The 11,942-nt window shown below is 37.0% G+C and overlaps 1 protein-coding gene across 3 annotated transcripts in view; it reads right to left on the minus strand.

Moving 5' to 3' along the window:
* Positions 1-1,856: 1,856 nt before the first annotated feature.
* The window catches only part of LOC150088207 (uncharacterized), a 376,069-nt gene continuing 365,983 nt past the window's right edge, over positions 1,857-11,942 (minus strand). For all 3 annotated transcript variants that reach the window (XM_090369384.1, XM_090369385.1, XM_090369386.1), the window contains one exon: positions 1,857-3,670. In XM_090369384.1, coding sequence (XP_090225510.1) covers positions 1,893-3,670 — 1,778 coding nt within the window. In that variant the 3' untranslated portion in view covers positions 1,857-1,892. The remainder of the gene's footprint in view (positions 3,671-11,942) is intronic.

Consider the following 11,942-nt stretch of genomic DNA (forward strand, 5'->3'; position numbering starts at 1 on the left):
TATATAAAAGCATGATCATAAACTAAAACAGCCCAAAAACACACATGCTGCATTTTCTGTCAAAAAAAAAAAAAAAAGTGCTAAAAAATATCTCTAAGATAAGCTAAATACTATTATTTAACATAAGGAAGATTACAATTAAACTGATTATTAAAAATATTATCTAACTGTTGCACTGTGATGATGATGGTAATAATAATAATTTAAAATTATATATGGAAGCTAGCATTTTTTTTGACTTTGTATTCTTTTAATTTATTCATTAATTCAATTTTGAAGGAAGTTCTTACACACATTTTTCTTTTTTTTCTTTTTTTTTCAGTTTTTAATTATAAATCTAAATGAGAGAGCAGGGGAGGGTTTGGGCACTCACAAGCAATTTGCCATGCTTTAAAATCAAATCATTAATCCTGATGACCAGTTAAAAAATTGCAGGCTAAGTTGAGAATGAACAAGTTCCAAATATCTGAGCTATGATTAAGACTTACAGGGCCAATGAAAACAATTTATAATCCACATCACGAAATGGCATTAAATACAATGTGTGTCTGTAAAATTCAAACTATTTATATCAAAAAGTTATTAATATGTCTCTCTCTCTCTAAAACATGGTGCAGCAATATTTTAAAGCAGCATTTCAAAAAAAATATATATTTAAATAAATAAAATAAAAAAGGAGAAAAAGTGTTACAAATAATCTTCAAGGTGGAGGGGAGGGAAAAACTTCATTACATAAAAATAGCTAAGTATCTTAATTTAATTTATCATAAAAATAAGTGATTAGAATATATCACAGCTTGAAATAGTTACTTTGCATGAACATAGTATAAAGTAATATACCAAATCAAAAATGCAAGTGCATTAAGCAAAAATGAGTAATAAAGGAATTCAATCATCATTGGCATTTGTAATAAATCATTTGAACTATATATATATATAATAATCAATTTTATAATCATAATTTATTGAAATTCTGCAATTTTAAGCATACCCATCAGCAAGTGACTAGAATTCTGCACAACTAGACTATACATATATATATATATATATCCTCCCCACCCCACCCCAGATGGGAAAGCTATTTCCACACAGATTACAAAAAAGCTTTCAGGTACCAAAGCGATAAGGGAAAATCTTCATTATAAACTATTATTAATTTTCGCATTCTTAATATATTCAAAATGTCATTTGAAACTTATCTAATAGCACTTGGAAACAATGGTAGTGAACAAAAAAAAATAATAAAAAGTCAAGAAACATGCTACAAAATTATTAAAATTTTAGAAACAGCACTAGTTAAGATGTGCACATATCAATTTTATAAGAATTACTATCTCGATATTTTTAAGCACCAACTAAAAGGGTATGAATCTGTAACGCACAAAGCTAGATATAGCTATTAAACCAGTATAATTCATAAATAAAACTAATACAGATAATCCAACCCATAAAAATATTTTAAAATTCAAAACATTTTACACACACAAAAAAAGGATTTCTTAAACCTGTTGATAGTCCTAAAACTGCAGACTTTTCTAGGTAACAGCTTTGGTGTTCATAATCTTAGTCACATTTAGTGCATAATGTAAGAATATATATATATTTAGCCTACCTCTCACTAACCTTGCCAGTTTTAATTAATATATACAAACTGCTATCACTGAATCTTTTCTTTTTTCAAGTAAAATAATAATAATAAAAAAAACTTTTACTGAAACATACATCTCAATTTTTTAATTAGCGTAACATTATCAGTAGATAGATGCATCTTACAATATGTTTTAATCATAACTATTTTTTTTATATAATCTTTCCATTTCGTTAATTACATTTGCTACACAGATTGATTTCTTGGGCAAATAGTTTTTTCTCCCTTTTAATGTAATATCACATTAACAATGTCCTTTTCTTTGAATACTACTATCCGTTACAAATGATGGATTTATTGAGCTTATAGTACTGTCTTCACAACCGATATCCTCAAAGCTCATGTTTGAAAATGCATTACACGTGTTACTACTAACCTTTTCTTTTGCTTCTTTCCTTCTGGAATGTCTACATTTCTTACTGGACTTTAGTTGTGTATAATTACGAGAAGGTAAGACATTAACATTTTCATCATGTGACACACTATCTTCTTCAATAAAGTCTTGATATTTCTCTTGTTGAGTACTAAATTTTATTTCTTCACACATTTCTGAATTAAATGACCCAGAACAGTCTCTTGCAAAATTTCCATTATCAACTGTTGTTTTTAATAATGAGGAACAAGCAGATGTTTCAGGTGCATTTCCCCCTGATCCACCAAACCTTCCACTAGTTTTTAATTTCAGGATAACAGGAGGTGGAAGCTTTGTAGAAAGTAATAAAGAAGGAGTAACATCACCAAAGGGAACTGAACCAAATATATCTTGATTTGCATTTGTCCTTGATGACCCAGAAGATGTCGATGAAGCAATTCCACCCTCAGCAGTGACTGAACTTTGTAATACTGGTGCAATAGTTTTTTGAAATGATGAAACTGTATTTGTTGATGTGTGATTGTAATTCTGCTGAAAACTCTGAGAAGCTGCTTGCTGACAAACCTGACCTCTATGCATAACTGTTAATGATTCAGACATCGATTCAGGAACCTGTACGAAAGGAGATGAGCCAAAGAGATCTGTTGTCATTTTGGGGGACATAGGTGGAGTTGGCGTAATATCATCTCCTTCTTGTTGCAAAAGCTTACTTGAAATCAGAAGAGGTATATTTGACTGTACTTCAACTCCAACTAGTTGCAGTCCCTCACTATAAGACAAGTTAGTGCTCAAACTTGCTCCTTTATCAACTGCAGTATCTTGATTGTCTTTTGATTTCTTTTTCAATGATTTACTCCGTGGTTCAATTTTACTTTTTATGGGTTTTCTAAATGGTGCTTCAGCAAAAACATCTACTTCTAGTTGATCAGAACCTGCACATGATTTTGATGAGGCTTTCTGTGAACCTACTTTTTTGAATGGTACTGCTCCAAATACATCCATTGAGGGTGAAGTTGATGGTGTAAATGTAGAACAAGTGGGGGATATTGCTCCTACTACTGCAGAACCAGGTTTATTTGATGGCACTGATAAAATCACCTTCTGCTCTCCATCTGAAAGTTCATCATCTTCCAAAAGTGGCTTATCACCTTCCAGATGACCTATAAATACATCATGGAAAGATTCCTTACTCTGTTCCAAAATCTTCTGTTTACTTTTATCAGACACAAGACCGTCACCTGAGGATAATATATCAGAGTGAATACTATTCTGAAACTGTTTTATTTCAGGATTAGATATTCCTGAAGAGACCTCATCATCCTCACTAGAATCTACTCTTGCCTGAAGATCACTAGCTGAACCTATTGAATCTTCATCTTCTTGTACTGAAGAAAAATCAGCTGTAGCATGGGAACGGTTCTCTTCTTCATCATTTAACAACTTTTCGTATTTTGAACGGTCCTCAGCTGGTGTTCTAGTAAATGAAGACCCAAATATTTCTTTCCCTGATCGTCCACTTTGGATACTCTGGCTACCTTCATGTGAGGCACTGGAGTTTTCACTGCTATGGCGCTGCCGAAGGTCACTTTCTGCATCAGTTTCTTCTGAATACAGGGGTGCATAACTTGCCATATTATGTTCAGGAGGACCTATGAAGTACAAAAAATGCTTGAAATGGCACATATATAAATTACAGAATTATATAAGAATGACATAATTAAAATTGGTTATGAGCCACTTTTCATGTCTCATATGCTTCATATTCTTAGAAGGAAAAAAAATGCAATACATAATGCATTGGCAGGCTATCGAATTTTTATGGTACATCAACTATGTTGTTCATTGTGTGCCAGTTCATATGGTATCAGATAATGAGTTTTATCTTTGGACTGAAGGTACAGAATATAAGTTAATTCAGGGGAGTGGGGTATCCTAACTTCCTCTAAGGAAGAACTACAACACTGACTAAAAATAACTTTAAGACTTTTCCCAATATTTGACAAAGTGGTGAATTCACCATACTACTTGAATGGATTTACAAGCAGAATTTAAAATGAGATGTAGGAACAATATGAAGAGTGATATTTTAACATGTACATTAATCTGCCAACATGCACTTAAGGATACAGCAGATTCCCAAAAATATAAAACCACTTGCTACCCAGAGGGAGTAATGAAGACCATTGAGTCTGATGATGATGAACTGAATATTTTCACAGATGTAAAGGCCATCAAGTAACTAGTGAGAGTGTTAAGGGCTATACAGATTCTTAAATGTAAATAAAGCTTATCAAGCAATTATGAACCAACAAACTGAAATGAAGTACTGCTTTAAAAATCTAAATTTCTATACAGTATATACCTTTCACTGAGGCCAAATAACCTTTTGTATTTAGATCCTTTAATAAAACTGGATAGACCCCCATCAACCCCATGCACCTTTTTTATGTTTAGCTTCAACAATCTCTCTTCAGCTTTTCTTTCATTGTCATAATATCATTTAGCTCTCTGTTAAGAGTTTGATGAACTTCTGGCATTCCCATTCCTTAAAGAATTCCTCATATGTGAATGTACATCCAAAATACCTATTCAGTTTTTCAGCAATCTGAGCATGGTCATTGACAGTTAACCCACTGACATCAAGTGGCCCAATGTGACTCAACTCCTTCCTTCTACTGTTGATATAAGCATAGAAGCCTTTGCCGTTTTCTTTGCATTCTTTGCCAGAGACTTCTCAAAATCTGCCTTAGATTTCCTAACCTTGTTTGTGACTTGTTCACAGACTAATTCTACCAGAGGCTTCTGTATCACCTGATAATTTATATGCATCCCATGGACTTTTCTTCAATGCCACATGTCTCAATAGTTCATCTGACAACTCATTTAGGTCTAAGCTTTGAACAGTATTTCTTAGTTGGTATGAAAAGCCTAGTAGCTTCTATGATTACTTCCCTGATATTTCCCACTTAGAATTTGCTGTTGGTAACATCATTTGGTCCCACTGCATAGAATTTAAAAACTGTCTGAAACCACTGCAGTCACCATCACAAAAGCAAAAGCCTTTACACTCTTGACAGTAGTTAATTCCGCATCAGTACACTGTGATCAATGTCACTCAGTGGGTCTTTTCCCTGCAGATTCTTAATACATGAAGAATTGCTGCTGATAACCAGATCAGGAGTACTGCTTCCTCTTGTTGCCTCTCTAACATAGTGCTTTAGAAAAGTCTTCCAATAAATCAACAAAAGTTCTGCTAGTGTGTGAGCGACCAAACCCACAAATCCCAGTCAACATCTAGAAAGTTAAAATCTCTAATTATAAAACATTCTGATTTATTGGCCCACTATGTATAGCTGCTTGGTACACTCATCACAGTCATTAGGCCTATAGAACACTCCTACTCTACTTTTCATTTTCCCAGTGCTGTAGTTTCAATATACTAGAGCATAGCTTCTCATATGCTGAGAAGGGGGTATATATCTCTGATTCTGCAATGTTATGAAATCAAGTGGGATTGGTTCTCAGACCACTGCTGTTTTTCATTTTCATAAATGATATCGATGAAGGGATAGAAAGCGTGATGTCAAAATTTGCAGATGACATAAAGATTGGCAGAGTCATTAATGATCAGTGCCAAGCAGCACTCCTTCAAGATGACTTGAACAGACTTCAAAGATGGTGAGAGAAGTAGTAGCTATGTTTTAATGCTACTAAATGTTTTACACTTTGGAATAGCAACCCACAAATAAATTATACATTTGGTGGGGTTGAATTAAAAACAATGGAAGAAGAAAGGGATCTGGGAGTTGCAATACAGGCAGATAGGAAAGCGGTGTCCTATCAATTATTTATTGAAAGCTAGTTTTTTTTTTTATCCTGTAGAGATAGGGAGGTCATAATCCCACTGTACAAGGAAATTGTAAGACCATATCTGGAATACTGTGTTAAAGTATAGAGACCTCATCTGAATTAAAAAAAAAAAAAAAAATGAGCTTCTTGGAAGGGTCCAAAGACAGGCAAACTCAAATGATGAGATTGGCAGAAGGACGACCGTATCAGGAAAGATTATGTGGGCTACAGAGCTTGGCAACCAGGCACCTCAAAGGCAACTTGATTGAGGTTTATAAAGCTCTGAGAGGAACAGTAAAATGAATGAAGGAATGAATGTAACCGGCTGCATGAATACACAGTTAAAAATAATTCATTTAGCTTAAGATTACTAACACAATCTGGCAACGCCAACGCTGTACTCCTCCCTGGCCTGCAGTAATGCAGCTGGGCTACACTGCAACTGACAAATATTAGTAAGTTGGAGTGTCTGAGGAGGGCAGAGTGCAGAGCAGAAAGAAAGAACACAAAACACATACGACTAGGTATAAGTAATTACTAATCAACTACTTATAGAAAACTTCGTCATAAAATGTAAGAAAAAACTACAAAACAGCATAAAATGTAAGAAAAAAGGCATCAAATAGAATGGAAGCAGAGTGTGAATGAAGAGTTGAGTGAATTAAATTCTTCCCCCCCCCCCCTCCCCCACCTGGATAGGATGATGGGCAAATGGCCCCTTGCCCACCCTAGTCATTAGGCCTATAGAACACTCCTACTCTACTTTTCATTTTCCCATGCCATGGCTACTTAGCCAGTGTGGTGTGGGACACTGACTCTGTCCAGCATGGCTTGCTCCCCTCCTCCTCAATAGACCAACACAGGCACTCTAACATAGGGATCCTTCATTCCCTCACTCTCCCATCCCCCTCAACCCAACCCAGGTGGCTCCCTTTCCCCCTTCACCTAGTGAGCAATCCCACTGCCACCTGTCAACTCCCACCCCCCAGGGCAGGATGGGCATCCAGTCCTGGGGGTCCCCTCTCCTGTCTCACTTTCAACCAGGTGGGTACATTCACTACTGCCCCCTTGGCGCCTCCGTAGCCAGGTGGGCAGGAGCAGCAGTGCATAGCACATGCTTCTTGATTAGACCGGGGTTCGAGCCTGTGACCACCAAATACGGAGGATGCGGAAAGGTCAGGGAATAACCACCGCATATCCCCGGAGCAATATGGCCTTATTCTAATGCTCCTAAAAACCAAATAACAAACAAACAAACTACTGCCCCCCCTTCACTCTACCACTTTAATCCTCCACTATTATCTTACTTTCACTTTTTTTAACTGGATTCTCCCTGTCTGTAGCCTCTGTTACCACAGGGTTTGCCCCGCCAGTGCCTCATATTCCCTACTGCCGGTCCACCTCCTTGTGGTGTTGGACAGTAAACTAGAGATTCTTGTGTGAAAACACAGGTCCCTAGGCTAACAGGCCAGATGAACAACACAACCTCACCCTAATACTACACGAACACTCACTAACCTACATAAATCTGGCCTTTACAGAGTTTTTGTATTCATCACATTGCCTGATGCAGAGTTGGAGGACCCCCCCCCCCCAAGCTGCATTACAAATAATACTATACATTATGTTCTAAAGAATTCCAGAACTAGGGATCACAAATTCAAATTACAGGGGTTGAGGCTTAGATTAGATTGTAGGAAATTCGTTCAACCAGCGAGTCACTGATTGCTGGAACAAGTTGCCCTCACAGGTTTGTTTGTTATTTGGTTTTTAGGAGCATTAGCAACTAAGGCCATATTGCTCCGGGGATATGCAGTGGTCATTCCCTGACCTTTCTGCATCCCCCATATTTGGTGGTCAAGGGCTCAAACCCCGGTGTAATCAAGAAGCATGTGCTATGCACTGCTGCTCCTGCCCACTTCGCTACGGAGGCACCCACCCTCACAGGTAGCTGGGCTGACAGTTTAAATAAAATAAATTCAAAGGTCAACTGTATAGTGGTCTGTGTGAGAAGCATATAATTTGTATTTTCTTATCTACTTTCTTTTTTTTTTTCCAGTGCAGCAAAAGCCTGTGGCTTCCTTGCATTATATGGGAAATCATCATCATCATCAACTGTCGTTTCGCTATTCTACATAATAATGTCGACGTATGAAGCCTCGCCACCATGCCCTGTACATGTGGTTAACTCCGTCGTTGATTTCATTCCAGTTTACTCCTCTCTTAATGACACCAGTCTTTATCATGTCCTGCCACCTCATTCTTGCCTCCCCTTTGGTCTTTTGTCTCTTAATTGTAACTCAAACATTCTTCTTGGCAAATGTCTCTCGTTCATCCTCCTGACATGTCCAAACCACTTCGAATGGGACCTTTCAATTCTATTCTGGAGTTTTTCAACCTGAATTCCCTCCCTAATCACATCATTTTTGATTTTGGTGCATCTTGTCTTTCCAGCTATGCTTCTCACAAATCTCATTTCTGTCTCCTGCATTCTGATTTCATCCTTTTTCCTCATAGTCCAAGTTTCAGAACCTTATGTCACAACTGATATGTAATAGGTCTGGTATATAGCCTTCTTACAATTCAGTTGTATGTTCCGGTTCCAGATCAGATCTCTTGTCTGCCTAGAGAAATTTCCGCCCACTTTTATCCTTCTACTTATTTATTTGTCTATCACTCCAGTCTTTGTAATGGTGCTTCCTAGATACTTGAGTTTGTTAACCATTTTTAGCTCTTTTCCTACCATTGTAATGTATCCATTAGGCTTCCACTCCTCTTTAGAACCATCACTTCACCCTTCTTCTGACTGAAAACCAGTCCAAATTCATTGGCCATACTATCCTACATATCAACTTGCCATAGCAATTGTTCCCTGCTCTCTCCTCTGCATATGGGGAGAAAGCATTGCCCTTGTTCCCTGCTCTCTCCCCAAATGCAGAGGTCACTGCAAAAAACATGACTTTCATATCTGGTCTTGTCCAAGTTGTTCTGCCACTCTACACTGCACATCATTCATGACTGCTATAAATAGCAGTGGTGACAAGATGCCTCCTTGCCTCAAACCTGATGTTATTTCGAAACTCTCCATCAACCCCATCACTGTTCTTATTTTTCTCACTGTGTTGGTGTATATATTCTCAATTCTCCCCACAAGATGTTCCTATATCCCCAAGTTTCTTAAAACCTCCCCACACTTTCTCTCTTTATAGCATCAAATGCTTTATGTCCAAAAATGCCATCCATAATTTTTTGTGTTCATAACATTTTCCCATCAGTTGCCTGAGATGATGCAGAAAATTAGATCCACTGTCAATCTGCCAGGCCTAAAGCCATACTGTTCCTCAGCCATCCTACTTTCAATTATTCCTCTTATCTTCTGCTCTAACACTTTCTCGTACAGCTTACTCACATGTGATGTCAGTGCGATGCCTCTATAATTGGAACACTTCTTCCTGTTTCCCTTCTTGAACAACAGGATGATCAAACCTCCCTTCCAGTCCTTCAGCACCTATCTCTCATCCCAGACCTTGCGGAACAGTATGTCCACGCTATCCCTGCCTGGCCTGTAGCCTTCAACATCGCTCTGTTTATTTCATCTATACCAGCAGATTTACCTATCTTCATGTATTTCCATGCTTACACTAAATCATTCCACGTCAAGTCCGTCTGGTCTCTCTCTCCGTATCTTCTCTTTCATCCTCTCTTTTATGATTGCCCTGCCTTTGCCCCTTTTTCTGGCTGTCCTGGACGTTCAACAGATTTTCAAAATACTTCTTCCATGTTTATCTTATTGCTTCATCCTTGGTTAGTAGGTTCTCACTGTCATCCATCAAGTATTTGCTCTGCTCACCATCTCTTCTCCTATTCCCCATCATACCATACAGCATATTTTTATTACCGTCGATATCTTGTTGTAAAGTTTCACTCTATTCTTCCAACCACAGTCTTCTCTACTCGTTAACTATCCTCATGACCTCTCTCTTCACAGTTTCATATCTCTCTTTATTCTCATCATTTCTGTTCTGGAGGTAGGTCCTGAATGCATTATGCATTATTCTTGTTTTTCACAGCCTCTCTTGTCCTCTCATTTTACCATGGGGTTTCTTTCCATCTACTTCTATTACTTGCCACTACTACTACTTATCCTGGAAAACTTTATGGAAAATACTATTACTAATTCATTGAATCCGGGTAGTATTTAAACAGCATTCTGTGATTACTATAATTAGTTTTGCTACTTCCTCAGACATTAAACTTGATATAACATCATTAATATTACAAGTAATCATTAGAAATAGTAAGGGGGGCCAAGGACAGAACCCTGTAGAATCCCACTTATAACATTAGTCCATGAAGAGCAGGGACCATTTATAACAATCCTGTCTCCTACCATTTAAACATCCCTTCATTCACAGCAGTTAACTTATCCTTAATGCCACACTGCTCCAATTTATACAACGAATGTTCATATGGAATTACATCAAAAGCATTAACAAAATCTAAATAAATTATGTTAAACTATATCTTCTAACCAAATCATTACTGACAAGCTAATTAGAATAGTTAGGCATGATCTGCATTTAAGGTTATGAGGATCAAAGCCATGCTTTGATCCTCATAATCTTCCCTGGCACAGAAGTCAAATTGACAGATCTGTAGTTGCTCATTTCACCTTCTGAGCTACTGTGAACAGGAAAGATGTGCACATCTCCAATCTATAGGAACAATGACTGAATCCAAGGATAATCTCATTATAACAGCTAAAGGTTAGTGCCTGTTCACTTTTAATTTAAGTTCACTTCTAGCTCCTTCTTAGTTACCACAAAATCATTCAACTCCCAATTAATATCGGCTACAGTACCAGTATTTTCAACTTAAAAACTTCCTCACTTGTGAATGTGTGGATCCAAAACATTTATTCACCTCATTAACAACCACTTCAAGAGACTGATATTATTATTATTACCACATTTAGCAATTGGGCCAATTTGGTTGATTCCTTTCCTTTTACTGCTAATATAAGTGAAGAATCCTAGTTACTCTCCTTGAAATTTTATCTAAGTATTTCTTGTAATCTGCCTTAGCATTCCTAATCCTCCGAGTAACTATATTTCATACTTATTTAAATTTACCATAAGATTCAGGGTCTCCCAATAATTTATTTTGGTCTATAACTTGAACAATACTTTTCTGGTGGTAGAAAAGGCTTAGTAGTTTCCAGAATAACTTCCTTAAACATTTCCCATTTAGTATTTGTATTTGCTCAAGTGCCATTTAGTTCCACTGAAAAGAGTTTATATGATGTCTAAGACCATTATAATTCCCTTCTCTGTGAAAACAAAAAATCTTTCCCACTGAATAGATCCATTAAAATACACTGTGATCACTGTTTACTAGTGGTTCTTTATTTCAAGATTCCTAATATCTGATGGCACTCACTGATAACAGCTCAAAAACTTTTTTCCCTCTGGTAGCATGTCTAACATGCTCACGTATGATCAACCATCACACTCACAGAATTAGTGAAAAGGGTGGGAATGTCTTTTTATGTTTGTTTTGACTCTAACACATCCCACATAGTTTCTTATAGCAATACTTTCTGCAGAAATTTTACTTCCTGTTCTTACATACTAATGTAAGACACAGTCATCAAGTAGAGGACTGCAAACACACTGAAATTAAGAATTTTTTTCAAAGCCCCACTCAAAGCCAGTTCAGCCCAACCCATACCCAAACCCAAAGGCTATGGTTTCTACCCTATCTATATCAGCTGAATCGGGCCGAAACATAAAGAGCAGGCCCGCCAAGCCCGTCCAGAACTCTTAACTCGGTTATCGAATGGTGTACCTTTCCATACAAACCGCCAATTTCATTAGGATTTTTTCCTACATCACAGCTGTATCATGTAATTAATAACTCCACCTGATGTTTGTTCTTAGAAATAATAACAATTCATACTCTTCCTTTTTTCTGCATGCTTTAAGGACCTAACATACAAATGAAATGAATATGGACTGATTCCACTTTTGTGTTAAAGGTTTAGCAAACACTAATTGCATGATAGCACTGTGT

Source organism: Mastigoproctus giganteus, chromosome 3, assembly GCF_048544385.1.
Source record: "Mastigoproctus giganteus isolate SK-2022 chromosome 3, ASM4854438v1, whole genome shotgun sequence".
Classification (NCBI taxonomy): Eukaryota; Metazoa; Arthropoda; class Arachnida; order Uropygi; family Thelyphonidae; genus Mastigoproctus; species Mastigoproctus giganteus.